This window comes from Struthio camelus, chromosome 16 (assembly GCF_040807025.1).
Source record: "Struthio camelus isolate bStrCam1 chromosome 16, bStrCam1.hap1, whole genome shotgun sequence".
In the NCBI taxonomy this organism is placed as follows: Eukaryota; Metazoa; Chordata; class Aves; order Struthioniformes; family Struthionidae; genus Struthio; species Struthio camelus.
This window is the reverse complement of record NC_090957.1, coordinates 13,919,063-13,932,149: the sequence shown is the minus strand read 5'-3', so window position 1 is coordinate 13,932,149 and position 13,087 is coordinate 13,919,063. Positions and strand designations below refer to the sequence as shown.

General features: G+C 42.6%; 1 protein-coding gene across 8 annotated transcripts in view; it reads left to right on the top strand.

Moving 5' to 3' along the window:
* Positions 1 to 13,087, top strand: part of MYL10 (myosin light chain 10) — a 62,769-nt gene that overhangs the window by 32,752 nt on the left and 16,930 nt on the right. For 3 of the 8 annotated variants that reach the window (XM_068910236.1, XM_068910238.1, XM_068910240.1), the window contains one exon: positions 1,328 to 1,421. The exons of 2 other annotated variants lie outside the window; for them this stretch is intronic. Coding sequence is in view for 3 of the 6 variants with exons in the window: in XM_068910234.1 (XP_068766335.1) it covers positions 2,278 to 2,427 (150 nt within the window). In the remaining 3 variants the exon portion in view is untranslated. Of the gene's footprint in view, positions 1 to 1,327; positions 1,422 to 2,225; positions 2,428 to 7,749; positions 7,794 to 7,961; positions 8,005 to 13,087 lie in introns of those variants that run through there. 3 more of the 8 variants (XM_068910234.1, XM_009678108.2, XM_068910235.1) reach the window with 3 other exon arrangements.

The following is a 13,087-nucleotide window of genomic DNA, read 5'->3' as shown; positions in this document are numbered from 1 at the left end:
CACCTTTTCCTAACTACATTGCTTGGTATGTTTTCAATTAGACGGTGTGTGGTGTCCATGATCACGCTGAGCAGTAACACAGAAGTGTCCGATCTGAATTCGAGGACAGATCATATGTTTAGTTTCATTCCTTTGTAGGAAGCTGGTCTGATATGACAGTGCAGCTGCCTGAGCTTCAGTGGAAGAGAAGAGCCAACAGCAGTCCTCTCCTGCATTTATTTCCTTCAGCAGGGAGCAGCTTTCATGTCGATAAAGGGTACAACAGACAGCCTGTAGAGCAGTATCTCTACGTTCGTACTTTGACCGGCAACTAACTAGCAAAGGAGGTGCCACGAGCAGTTTGCTGTTCTTCCTTTCAGGAGAGATTTTGGCTTCTGCGGGCCTTAGTCTTGACTTCCACTAAAAGGAACTTACTCTGTGGATCAAATTTGTTTCTTATGCAAGTTCAGTTCTCTCTGCATTCGGAGCATTTCAGTTTTGTCTGTTCTCATGATTTCATGCCAAACTTTGTGCTATAGGGAGTCTTTCTTTATGCCCAAGTGCTAAGCTCATGGACCAGATTTGTTTAATTGATTTTTAAACCAAAAAGCCTAAGTAAGACAAGAACCTCAGGGAGTGAATCAGCCCACCTGAGATGCAATTACTACAATTCATAATTATTTTTCAAACCTTGCTTCCTCTAAAATGTGATTTTAGGGGTTTTATTCATGATTTGGGGGTACAGGAGTGGGGTATATCGGAGTATAGAGTATATCTCTGAACATGGCATTGGCATTTCCTCCTGTTTGGTTGACCATACTGCGGATTTCCAAGCTACCATGGGATTTTGTGTTGCATTTCTGAGTACACTGGGGTTGGCTCACATGCATACATAACTAATGTCTATATTTTGAAGTGTCAGGAATGTAAAACAGGCTAGCTAACTAACTTAGCCAAACAGCAGGTCAAGACATGCCACAACAATATAATTCATCCAACAGAATGAGGATAGCTTGGGGGGGTCCTAAGTTAAAAGAACTTGATCAGTCTCAGCTCAGAGTAAAGATTACCACAGACTGGCAAAGACAGGAGCAAAGGTCATCAGCAATAGCTTGGGGGTCCAGTCCTGTAAAGTTTTAGCCACAGTCACCAAAATATATAAGAACTAAGTCCCCAGTGAGTCAATCTGAGAGTACTCAGGTGCTCAGCTTGTCTCACAAGAAGTCACTTTCTGGCCGGGCTGGGTCCCACCCTGAGCTCCTATGTTGGTGGGATGCACTGCTGCCTACTATCAGAACTGAGCTTCCACTGTCAGTACAATCCACCCCACTGCACATTTCTCTTACAGGTCCCGGGCCAGAGTGCAGCCACAGTTTCCAGTATTATGAGCTCTATAGAGAAAAAGGGGACTGGGCTAGATTCTCTTCTCAGCTGCATGATGGGTAAGTCCCAGACAATCCACTCGTTCTAATGAGGTGGCAATGAATTTAAGCTATTGTTTGTGAAATCAGAGTATAACACCTTCCTTCTATGCTAATCTCCTCTTGCTTTTCATTATTTCAAGCCTAGTATGGGTATGAGTATGGGTTGCTTCTTTAGTACCTGCAGGAGGGTTTGTTATTGTGCCATGTGATGTTTCTCCCATAATGATGTTTGAGAAAAGTGCCAAAGGATTGAATTAGGGATTTGTAACATTTACAAAGAATTGCTAAATGCCTTTGCAGTTCCCAGCTTTTACAGCTACTGTGCTGGTGGAAGATTTCGCTATTACCATGTTCTGCTTTCAACATCTGCAAAACAATGCCAAGTTACTATATCCATCATTTCTGTTCAAAACAACTAGTTCAGCTGGCATTTGTCACTGCATTTAAGTTCACGAATTGTCCCTCATTTGGCAGTCCTTTTCCTAGTGCTATTATGGATGGTACAGCCTAAAATCTATGCTGGCCTGAGATACTATTGCTACCTATCTTCTAGTCAGATGTCTGTGTGCTGTAACCTACAATAGAACATGAGTGGCTACAAACCTCGGTGTGATGTGATCCAATGCACTCTGGGATTCATCTGCAATTAAACCACAAAATACCTGGCATTAATCTAGCTGCTTTGTTAAAACCTACCTTCCCAGTGGCACCTTGCTGCCAGAAAGAACAGGCATTGTCAACAGAAACTAATTACCTTCTCATCAAATCCTATCTTGCAGCAACTGTGTTGTGATCTGTCCCATTGCTTCCATTCCCTCTCAGATCAAACCTGTACAGATAAGACCTTCTGTGTGGCCAGCAGACTTAGGTGGACATGAAGGGCAAGATAAACTGCAGATGTGACCAAGTGCAGAACAGTGAGGACAGTCCACTAACCAGACTGGCTAGAAATCAAAGAGGGCTAAATTCTGTCGCTGAGGATGCTATTGCTTGGTTTGTCTTGGCAGACTACTATCAGAATAAGGTAATAATAACAATAATTTCTAAAAATGTGTTCTAGCTCAACCACAAGCCATGGGCTTGATACAAGAATGTTAAATGCTGTGGCCTATATTAGACAGAAGAACCTAGAAACAGTTCCTTGATAATTTGATCTATAAAACTCTAGTGGAAATTATGGCAGATTTCATTACAAACCATCAGCTCAATTATTTTGGTTACTATTGATCTCTTTTGTTTTGGTTCTGTTGGATGGAGAACGATTCAGTGCAGCACCAGAAAATTCCAACTTCAATTTTTTTTTTTTTGAGATTTTCTTCAGAAATAAGACATATATATATATATGTTTTTTTCACTGGGAGAATGGGCAGTATAAGGTAGTCAGGAGATGAAAAATAAAGAAATAATGGAAAAGGCAGGAATTCTGCTCCCTTGGGTTCTAGTCTCGTCTCTGACTGACTTCCCCTTGGGCCTATAGTAAGATAATTTTTTGTGCTTCTGCTCTCTGTCTGTGAAATGAGGAATAACAGTGTTTCTCAACCTTGTGGGTGTGTTGGGAAGACAGATTCAGCCTTGGTTTTGAAACGCACACATACTGCGATAATTAGAACAATTCAAAAGTGAATACAAATAGGAAGAAGAAAAGGACCTAACTCACAAAAGGATTTGGTTGATGTGCAGCAAATGAGATACGGGACCACAGCCTATGTGACGAAGTTAAAAGAAATACTGAACAGCTGCTTTGCTACACATTTCTACAAAATGAAATGACATCCTTCAGGAAAAATAGTACAGTCTCATTTACTACCCAAGAGGGCAGAGCTAAGGTTACAGGGACTATAACAGTGTTGTCATTTCCTTACTCCCAGGAGTTGCACTTTCCAACTTAATGGCTCTCCTAATATAATTGCATTTTATGTGATGATTTCCTTAGAGCCTGATTCTTACTAGCGTAAATAAGGAGGAACCCCAGCAAAGCCAATGAAGTGATCCCAGTGCAAAAATGATGGGAGCCACCGAAGAATCAGGCACACTCGTCCATAATCTCCTCCCCAAATTCCACAACAAATGCCCAAAGCTGGAATAGCAAAGAGGTATCAAATGAAAACACAAAACAATGGCAACGGTGCATTTTTCAGTGGCCACATCATATTATGTCATTCATGTCATGTTGAGTTATATTAGTCTGCTTTTCATTATGTTGTATTATGCCTTTTGACACAATGCAACACACTGTAAGTAACATAAAGTGACCTCCAAGTATAAAAGAGAACACAGTTTTTGTCAGATTAGATAGTTGCTATGAATTCTCAGAGAGGGAGGGGGAAGTCAGAGAAGGAGATCAGGATTCAGCATCCTGAACAACAAAAGCACAAAACTTAATTAACTGCAGCAGTCCTGGCTGTTTTCAAGTAGGTCTGTGTGTCTCTTTTCAAGAGAGAGAAGAGTCTCAGTGGGGCTTGTACTGTTTAATTTTCTTAAAATTCTGCAGAGGTATCTTTAATAGCTCTTTCTTTGTTGTACCTAAAGTGTAGGCAGCTTCATATACAGTGACATAACACTAGCTTTTCTGAAGCTCACCTTGTTGCCAGGCTCCAAAATACAGTAATCAGGCCAAGCTTAACCAATGGGCTTTCTGAGCAGCAGAGTCAGAGAGAAACCTGTCTTCTGTATCAAGGATTTAATCAGCCGCCAACAAAACTGCTGTAGGGAGCAAGAAAAAGGGGATCATTGTTGCTCTGAAAGGAAGGGGAGCTCCTCACTAATTTAAGGTAATTAAGGAAAAGTGGGTGGTTCAGAGGAAGGTGCTTATTCTCCCTAGTGGGCTTGAAATCCACCTCAGCTTGATAGTTTTTGCTGGTGGTTTAGGTGGAATAAGCTGGTGTTCTCACTTACAGTTCCTACCTGAGAGACACTTGATCTGTACTCATGAGCCAAGGTTTGCACACTTGCCAGGACTTGCCAGATAGTGCTTCATTTTGCTGCTTTGCTGCAGATTCCTATCTGAATTTGGGTAAATCACTGAGTATATGTGTTCCCCACCTGCAGAATAAATGAACATCTGTGACTTGGAGTATGTTAGGAGCATACAGAAACGAGCAAACAGGTGACATCGCCAGAAAACAGCACAAGCTGGCAATCCCAGAAGGTACTTCTCGCCGGAGTGCAGAGGGCCAGGATGGAGCTCACGAGAATCCTATTTTGAGAAAATGCCTGGCCTTGTCCTTACACTCAGCACAAATTAGATACCAGCCATAGAGATCAAGCACTGAACAGTGCATAGGGAGTGGAGTCCTTTGGCGTGAAGGCTGAGACATCTCCCTTCTAAAGGTTTTGAGGATTGGCCCTGCTTACTGGCAGAATATGGGAAGTTTCAGTTCCTGAGTATATTTAGCTATTATTCGCCTTCTTTTGAAGGCATGCCACTCAAAGACATGAAAGAAACCTATCCGTGTGCAGAATGAAGTGGAATGTTGTGGTATGAAGTGGTATGAAGTAGAAAACTAACAGTTGCTTCTGAACAGCGCGCAATAAAGCTGCTCTCCATCCTGCAAAGAGATCTGTGCAATCAGACCCCTGTGACACTGACATCCACAGTGCTCTGCATGAGTGCAAAGGTCTACCTTTCAGTATCATTTTGCAGCATCGGAGACTCCAGACTTAAGCATGAGACATTCCGGCAAGTATTGTTAAGTTCATAAGAAAGCCATTCCTATTAGTAGTATATCAAACCTTGCTTATGGCCAAAGAGACATAGGGACTCGCTGAGATTTGCAGCCAGGCTCGGTCTCAGGAGACTTCCTATTATTATTTTCTTTACTAATAAATCATTATGTTGTCTCCTTCACAGCACAGAGAGTTCAAATAAACCTGTCCCCATGACAATCTAATTCTTAAAGGAGCGTCCTGTTCTGTTGAGTCATGTGAGAGGAAAATACAGAGAAGTAGAAAGACAGATCAAAAAAGGGTAGCAGAAAGGGCCCTGGAGGCAGACTTAAGTTTGGTATTTAATATTTCAGGTAAAATATTCACTTAGCATCAATTATCTTTTTTTTTTTTTTTAATGAAATTGCCTTCTGAATCAGCCAGCTCTCTAATTACCAGATTGAATGATTGAAATTTTTAGGGCAATTAAATTCAAACCTTTCTTTTCCAGTTCTTATGCTATTCCCCCCTTCTCTCCCTCCTCTCTCCAGTCTGGAGCCTTTCTATAATTTGGAGGCAGTTGCAGAAGCAAGCAGACCTTTAAAGCCAAGATGTATGTCTCCCTTAATTCCTCTGTGGATTTGTTTTATAGACTAAGCAGAGAGGGTTCTGGTCTCTCAGTACATGTGCATTACAAATACACAGTTATTGTGGGGGGGTTTATCCTAACATGTCATGTCATTAAAAAATGGCTTGGAAGAACTCATTTAACGTAGAAATTCTGTGAAAAGACAAAGATCAATGTAGAAAATACATGCACTATTGGAAAATGTCTGCAGATCAAGCTAGAAAATTAAGAAGCAAATTGCTGATAATAATCATGACTGATGCTATACTAGATAAGAGAAAACAAAATTCTCAGAGAAACAATACAAAGCATCTGTTAATAGAGCTGTTAGGACAAACACATGACATGGTTGCATGAAAAGATAAGTATCCTTCCAAAAAAGGACACAGAATTCACAGGACAGAATCCCAGGCCTAGTGAAGTCCATGACAAAGCGGCTGCTCATACGGCTCTTTTGTCAGGATTAGAGCGCTGATCCTGCAAAACATGTAACCATATTCTTAAACGTATGTATGTGAGCAGTTGCATTCATTTCAGTGGGACTATTTCCTCGCTAAAGTTAAACACATGCTCAACAGCTTTGCTGGATCAGGACCTAAAGCAGTGAATATGGTAAGTCTTTGTCCCATTGCTTACAGCAAACCTTTGAAATTCCCTAACGTTTTCCTCAAAAGCCTTATTCTGAGCTTTTTGGCTTAACGAACTCAGTCTGAAATACAAAGATGGGTCTGCTGTCCTCCAGGCAGTTGCAGGTGAGTGGAGTGAGGGCTTTATTTTTATGCTGCGTTACACTAGATTTTGATATCACTCCACTGAAGTCAGAACAACGAACACTAGACTAAATCCTGACTTGTATCCACAACAATTTTGCTGAAGCCAGAGGAACTGTGTTGTGCTTATTTATTACTTAATTATCCCTGTAGGTGTTCAAGGTACTTCATAACAGCTAAAACAGTCCTTGCCCTAAAAAGCATGCAGTCAAATCTAAGATTAGAGATGACTGCACAGCAAGGGGCTGGACCTGGAGAAAGAGCAAGGTCCTTGTTCAGCTAGATACTTAAACATATGTCTGTTTCAAAGTTCAGTTAATTGGTTAAGCACTTTCCAGACTCAAAGTCGGTGTGATTGATGTAGACATGTACTTCAGATGCTAGCGCATGTTCCTGAAAAACCTGTTGTTGCCTTTTTTAATACACCATTTGTCCCACATAGATACTCTCACACACACATATCAGACCATTAGTAAGTATGGTTTCACGTCAGTGGAATTATGCCAGTTCGCACTGGTTAAAGCTTTGGCCTATTGTTATAATGCCAAAAATGATTAATGAGTTGGATGGAATGTACATGTATTAATGTCCACGTGTATTCCCCGAGAGACGTGGCCCTTGTGGTTCCTGTGCTGCCTTCTATTTTCTCCTGCTCTCAATACCATATTCATTGCTACACACCCCTTTTTTTCATGCTTTGAAGTCCATGACTCTTCATCAATTTGCAATAGCTTGAGATTGGGTCCCTGGACTTCAGGCATGTATGATAGATTCAGGGAAATCAGACCTGGTCTGTCTTGCTTTATTGCCATCTGTAGAGTAGATCTTTTTCCAGCATACATCCCAGTTACAGTTGCAGCTATACAGAACCCCACTGATTTTGCTGGGGCTCTGAATGAGGGCACCAGACTCTGAAGGAACCAGGTGTCTCAGTGGCTGGGATTTACTGTTAGTTTCTTCTCAAGGAGTGTGTTTCTCTTTCTGCATTTTCAGAGTGCCTTGTCCATTTAAAATCCCGTTAGCGCGTGCCCGGTGTTCGTTATTTAGAAGTACATGGGAAAACCCCTTCAGCTCTAGCTTATTGTCAGCGCTGTCCAATTGTATCCCAACTGCCTACTCGGCTTATCTACTGCATTATTTTTGTGAAAGCCAAAGCCTTGCATGGAACAGATGCTTGGAATGGTAGTGGGATCCAATTACTGCACTTTTCCAATCTTACATCTATTGTCTAAACTTGGAGCAGGCATATTTTTATTCCTTGGTGACACTATATAAAGAGAGAATTGGCATTGTGTTTGCTGGCTGACTAGTTGGCAGAGAAGGGGCGGAAGGAGCAGCAGCAGCATGGTAGGTTTTATTTTTTCCCATGGCTGTCTGTTTACCTCTCTGTCTGTCTCTCTTTCTTTCTGACCACAACCATTCTAGCAGAGCAGTAATAATCACATTGGACCCCATGAAATAAAATATTTAGTATCACATTCAGAATGAAGATATAGCCCACAGAGCAGGCTGCAAACTTCAGAGGACTTTTCCGCCAAGGGTTTATCAAATGCAGAAGGTAGGGAAAAAGATCGCAGTCTTGACTTAATGTAACATAGATGCACTTGCTGAAGGGAAGAGCTCATGCATCTCTTCCGAGACTAATCCGCTAGGACAGCAGTGACTGGCACTGATGGTATTAACTAGTCCTAACGTCTGGTATGGCTTGATGGGGAGTTAGGGAAAGGGATATCTCTGTAATTGTAACTCTGCTGCTCCTGAGATGGGGGAAGACGTTGGAAGTACTGCAGACATTCCCGTGTCTTGGTTTTACCCTACTCCCTGTTGGCTTTTAGCTCTGGTACTCAGACAGGCACCTCGGCATCAAAGGTGATCTCGGAGTCATTCCAAAGAGCAAAGAATCCCTGCCTAAGGGGCGGCAGGCAGATCTGGCTCTATCTTTTGTCTTCAGCAAACTCAGAGAAATTACTACAACAATATTCAAAAAAAGCTGGTGATTTTAGCTGTTTCCTCTTTTTTTCTCCTCTTCACAGGTCCTTTTCAGGTTGTGTTACTATAATGCTACCCAGTGGCTCCCTTAGGCTATGCAATATTTAATTCTGGAGGACACTGGAGAGGGAGTTGTGTATGAAAAGCCTGGATCATGAATATGATCCAAGTGCTGTTCTGAGCAGGATAAAACCATGTTCAAAGTCATTTCTAAAACCCATGCACAAAACCAAGTTCTGGTTTCAGCCTGTGCAAGCCCCGTGTAAATAGTTTTTCACTGAACACAGGAGCCTCTAATCGTGTTCTTCACCGCTCTTTTAGGGGTGAACAGTGTCTGTGCTGCTTCTTCCTCTTCAGTTGTGGATTTACAGGTTTTCCTTTAATCGGCTTCGCTGAAGTCTAAGCCAGCCCTTTGGGGGTTGGGGGGGGGGGAAGTGCTGGGTCTTTCTTTTTGCTTTGCTTTCCTTTTTATTTTAATTTGCCAGTTCCTTTCCCTCCTGTTTGGTGCCATGACACACCACACTGCTTGACGTTCCAGAATATTTCAGCACGTTCTGTTAGGAGATGTGAAGCTATAGTGAAGGGCTCTGCTCTGTCGCCTCGCTCCCAGCTCCAGTGGTGATTCTCCGTGGTGGCTCATTTCATTGTGCCTTTTGTTTTGGGGAAATATCTTCTGAGATACCTTACTATACAGGGACACATGAAACAGATTTAAAATGGGAAGTAAAAAATAGTCTTAATGAAAGAAAGCTGAAGAATATCTTTACATAAGGAAGTGATCATTTTTTATTAATCAGAGGGAAATGTATATGTAATTATGCTAGATGAACTCTGTGGGGAGGTTTTTTTCTCTCTTTATGATGTCTTAAGGGATTTATAAATATTACAGAGGTTTTATAGCATCATAATATTTCAGATGTGCAGTAAAGCTACTTTCAAAGGATTAGTGCAGACAAAGCAGCATAGTAAAAAATAATTACAAGTCAGCCAGTGCTACTAGGCTCTGACATACAGGGCTGCTGAGAATGAGAGAGGCAGGGTTCAGGGAGATAATTTGTCTAGCGAGAGCAGACCACACAAGTGCTACGGAGTGGAATCCTGAGGACTGCGTCTCTACGGCTCTCCGCTAATGCCAGGGACTTTCAGCAAAGTTGGGTCTGCGGTGTCTCTACACGCGCAATGCTGCTGGAGAGGAGGAAGGAAGGAAGGGAGATGGCGAAAAGGAGGGGGAGGCCTTTTTCGTATCCCGAAAAACATCCCTGTGTTTATTCAGTTCGAGTGACACCTTGTAGCAAATTCTGTACGCTGAAGGGAACTGTGCACCCAAAAATAGATTGCATTCTATCAAATGTGTTTTGCAGCCGGTGTAACCGCCTGGAATGTGCCACCTGTACTGGAAAAAGTACTGACCTCCGTGGAACAAGGTTGATTTCACTAGCTGAAAACGTGGCCCGCCGTTTCACCGCTGAACTATTTGTGTACGCATGGGCACGTGCATGCCAATGTGTGTGTACATGTGTGTGTGCGTGAGCACGGAGGACTGTGTGGGTGCAGAGGTACTGTATGTCTGTTTGCCTGAAACAGAAGGATATGTATATGTCAGAGAAGAAAATTTGTTGGGTGGGGAAAGCAGTTAGTGAATTTTGGTTCACAGAGGTTAAGCAATCTGCAGTTGGTTGGAGAGGTTATCTGCTGGTCATAGATAAGTATTGGGAGATTGTACAGGCTCTCAGTGTATCTGTGCGTGCAAAAAAAGGAGACAGTGATTGGAAAGGGATTTTATGTGGGGCAAAGGAGAGTACTTTTGTGTACATGAGCGTGAAGCAGGGAAGATGCAGTCCAACAGATTTTTGTATCTAGCAGCGATCAAAGGTGCGTGTGTCTGTGTGGGTGTCTGGGAGGCTGGGGCTACATATAAAATGGGGTGAGGATGAGAAGGGAAGGATCTGTTTGTGAGTGCAGAGTGGGTAATAAAAAGATCTTGTGTTCCTCGCTTCTGATAACGTGGGTTTTTATTTGAATGATCTGAGGCTGTTGCCTGTTTGAAATGCAAATCGTGCCCTTAGAGCAGTTTATGCTGCTTATTCCTCTAGATTGTTCCCTGAAAGGCAAGCACTTGGGTTGGCCATATTCTGCTCACCTGCCCAAAAAGGACCTAGACCACGCTAGAAACATGTGGCTTGCCCGTAGCTGGGATCTTTGTGCAGATGGAATGTAAAGTATCTCAGCAGAGCAAACTCTTGTGACGATAACAACAAAAATTCTATTCAGTACTGCAAAAATCTCTTGGATGGACCCAAGATGCAACTTTTGATTCAGAAGCTGGATTCAGTGAAAACCAAAATTCAAAGGCAGCAAATATCAGTCTTGAGATCCCAGAGGGGGTGGAAAACAAGGAGAGAACGTGATGGATGAAAAAGTAGTAGTAACTCAGAGTTAATGTTGTACCATATATGGATCACAGTGGTGGACAAAGTCTGAATGAGATGATGGATGATTCTGTCTTTTCTGTAGCTACTGATGTAGTTGCAAAGGAAGGAAGCATAAAATGTGGAACAGCGTAATTTAAAGCTGGTAGCACCTTATGCCTATGTTGCCCTGGATTGAATGAATGCATCAGGGTAAAAAACAACCGAAGCAGGCTCCTAGCAGTGTACTCCACTGTTTTTCTCTGAAGAACCCCCTCCCAGGAGACCTGCTTATCCACTGGTGGAAAGGTTTTGTGTCCTTTTTGGTTAAAGAAAAGACAAGGTACAGTAAGTTAAAGAAGTTCTTGAGCAGGAAGGGGTTTCTGCTTGTGTTTTAACTTTGGCTGTCAGGAATATCACACTGTGTCATCTTTCTTTTATTTAGAGTATTTTCTGAGCGTTTTAGGACGTGGTGGAGCAAACTGGGAACTGACCTCCCCAAAAGACGATGGCCGCATGTATTACCACGAGGCAACCAAGACAGGGCTCGTGGTTGGATTACTGCCTGTTTTGCCTGACTGTCCGTGGAGACATTCTTGCTCTGCAGAAAGGGCTTGGTAGAGGTCAGCCTCCTCCGACTTTCAGCAAGGCAGAGGCATGCACCTGAGCAGTCAGTGCGGAGTAGCTAACATCTCATGCAGCTGTACCTTCGTTATCTGGCAGCAACTCGTCTGTGTTACCACCGCCTTCTGGGGTGTCTGAGAAATTCACTGAAGGCGCTGATATAATTAAGTTCTGCCATAATCAGGAGTCACTTCCTTTGTATCTCTGATGTCATGAACCTGCTTTAGCCCCAGCCTTTCGTAGGTTTATCAGGGTAAACGAGGGCTCATGTTCTGAAGTAAGAATCAAGTATTTTCTGCTTTTCTCTCCTTTGCATGTGAAGATATGAGCTGATTTCTTGCCCCCTTTTCTTTGTAGTTTGCCCTGAAGCCAGAAGAGATTCCTTCACTCTAATGCACTTAAACGTATTCCCTTCACATCTCACTAACACACACATGCACGCACACGTACCCCCTCAACCCAAACATATACGCAATGGCTCCCTACGCCTTCTCCAGAAAGGCAAAGACAATGCATGCTCATTGTTTCTGTTTGTCCATGTCCATGCCCTGTCCTTGCACTACCAGATTCCCTGACAGTACCGGACAGGAGAAATATAAAGAATCTCAGTGAGGGAAACACAACTCAAAGTAAGAGCCTGGCTCAGCAAAGCGTCATGGGACCAGATTTTGGCATGGATCTATTTTTCATTTAAAGCCTCTAAAAAAACCAAAAAACAAAAAACAAAGAGATCCTTTAAAACCTGGGCTAATTGAGAGAGTGCTAACACTAGTAAGACAAATGAGTGATACGCGACAAGCCTGCGGTTTCTCTTCCAAAGTGAAGTGTTGTTTTGTTCACAATGGGATGATTAATACACTCAGGCAGGAATATTAATAGGCTTGTTCAGTTGTTGCAACATTCTTCCCACTGCTGCGCTATCAAGGCTTTGGAATCCAAGCCCAGGAGACCCCCGGCTTTTCAGTCTCTCATCTGGCACATTTTCTATGTCAGTCTGAGAGCACATGTTGCAAAGACAGAGCAACCATCTTTGCAAAGTGCAGCTAGATGCCCTTTGCTTTTTACAAATGGAGAAATCAAAGCAAAGGGTAGTGATGTCTCATTCCCCTCCTTGCCTGTCTGTAGGTCACCTACTAAATCCCTGACAGGTCTCAGTTCAGAAACAGTGTATTTGCTCAGTTCTGTGTTATCCTTTTTGCTGTGTAACTCTTTCGGAGAGATACTCCTGAGTCAGAATCCTGTTTCTGTTCATTAAAGAACTCCGGAGGGTTTGGAAGTGTCAGCCAGCAGCTCAGACCTATTTCTAGTTCCCTAGAGCTGCCTTTGGATTTGACTTGCCCATCAAAAAGACAGTGACAATATACTGTTCTTCATTCTTGCTCTACCTCCTTATCTCTCATCCTTACTCTTCATCCCAGCTCCCTATCTGCCAGTCATGCAAAATCAAGTCATAGTTTCTTTCTGTGATTATGGATTTCCTGGTTTTTTGAAACAGATCAAATTATGTTCCCGGTACTGCACATACAAAAAGAAAGGAGACTGATGATCCAGAGTGCTGGATACCTTTGATGCCACCAGACTTAGCTTGAAACTGGTGATGGAAAGCCATTCCCATCTGAC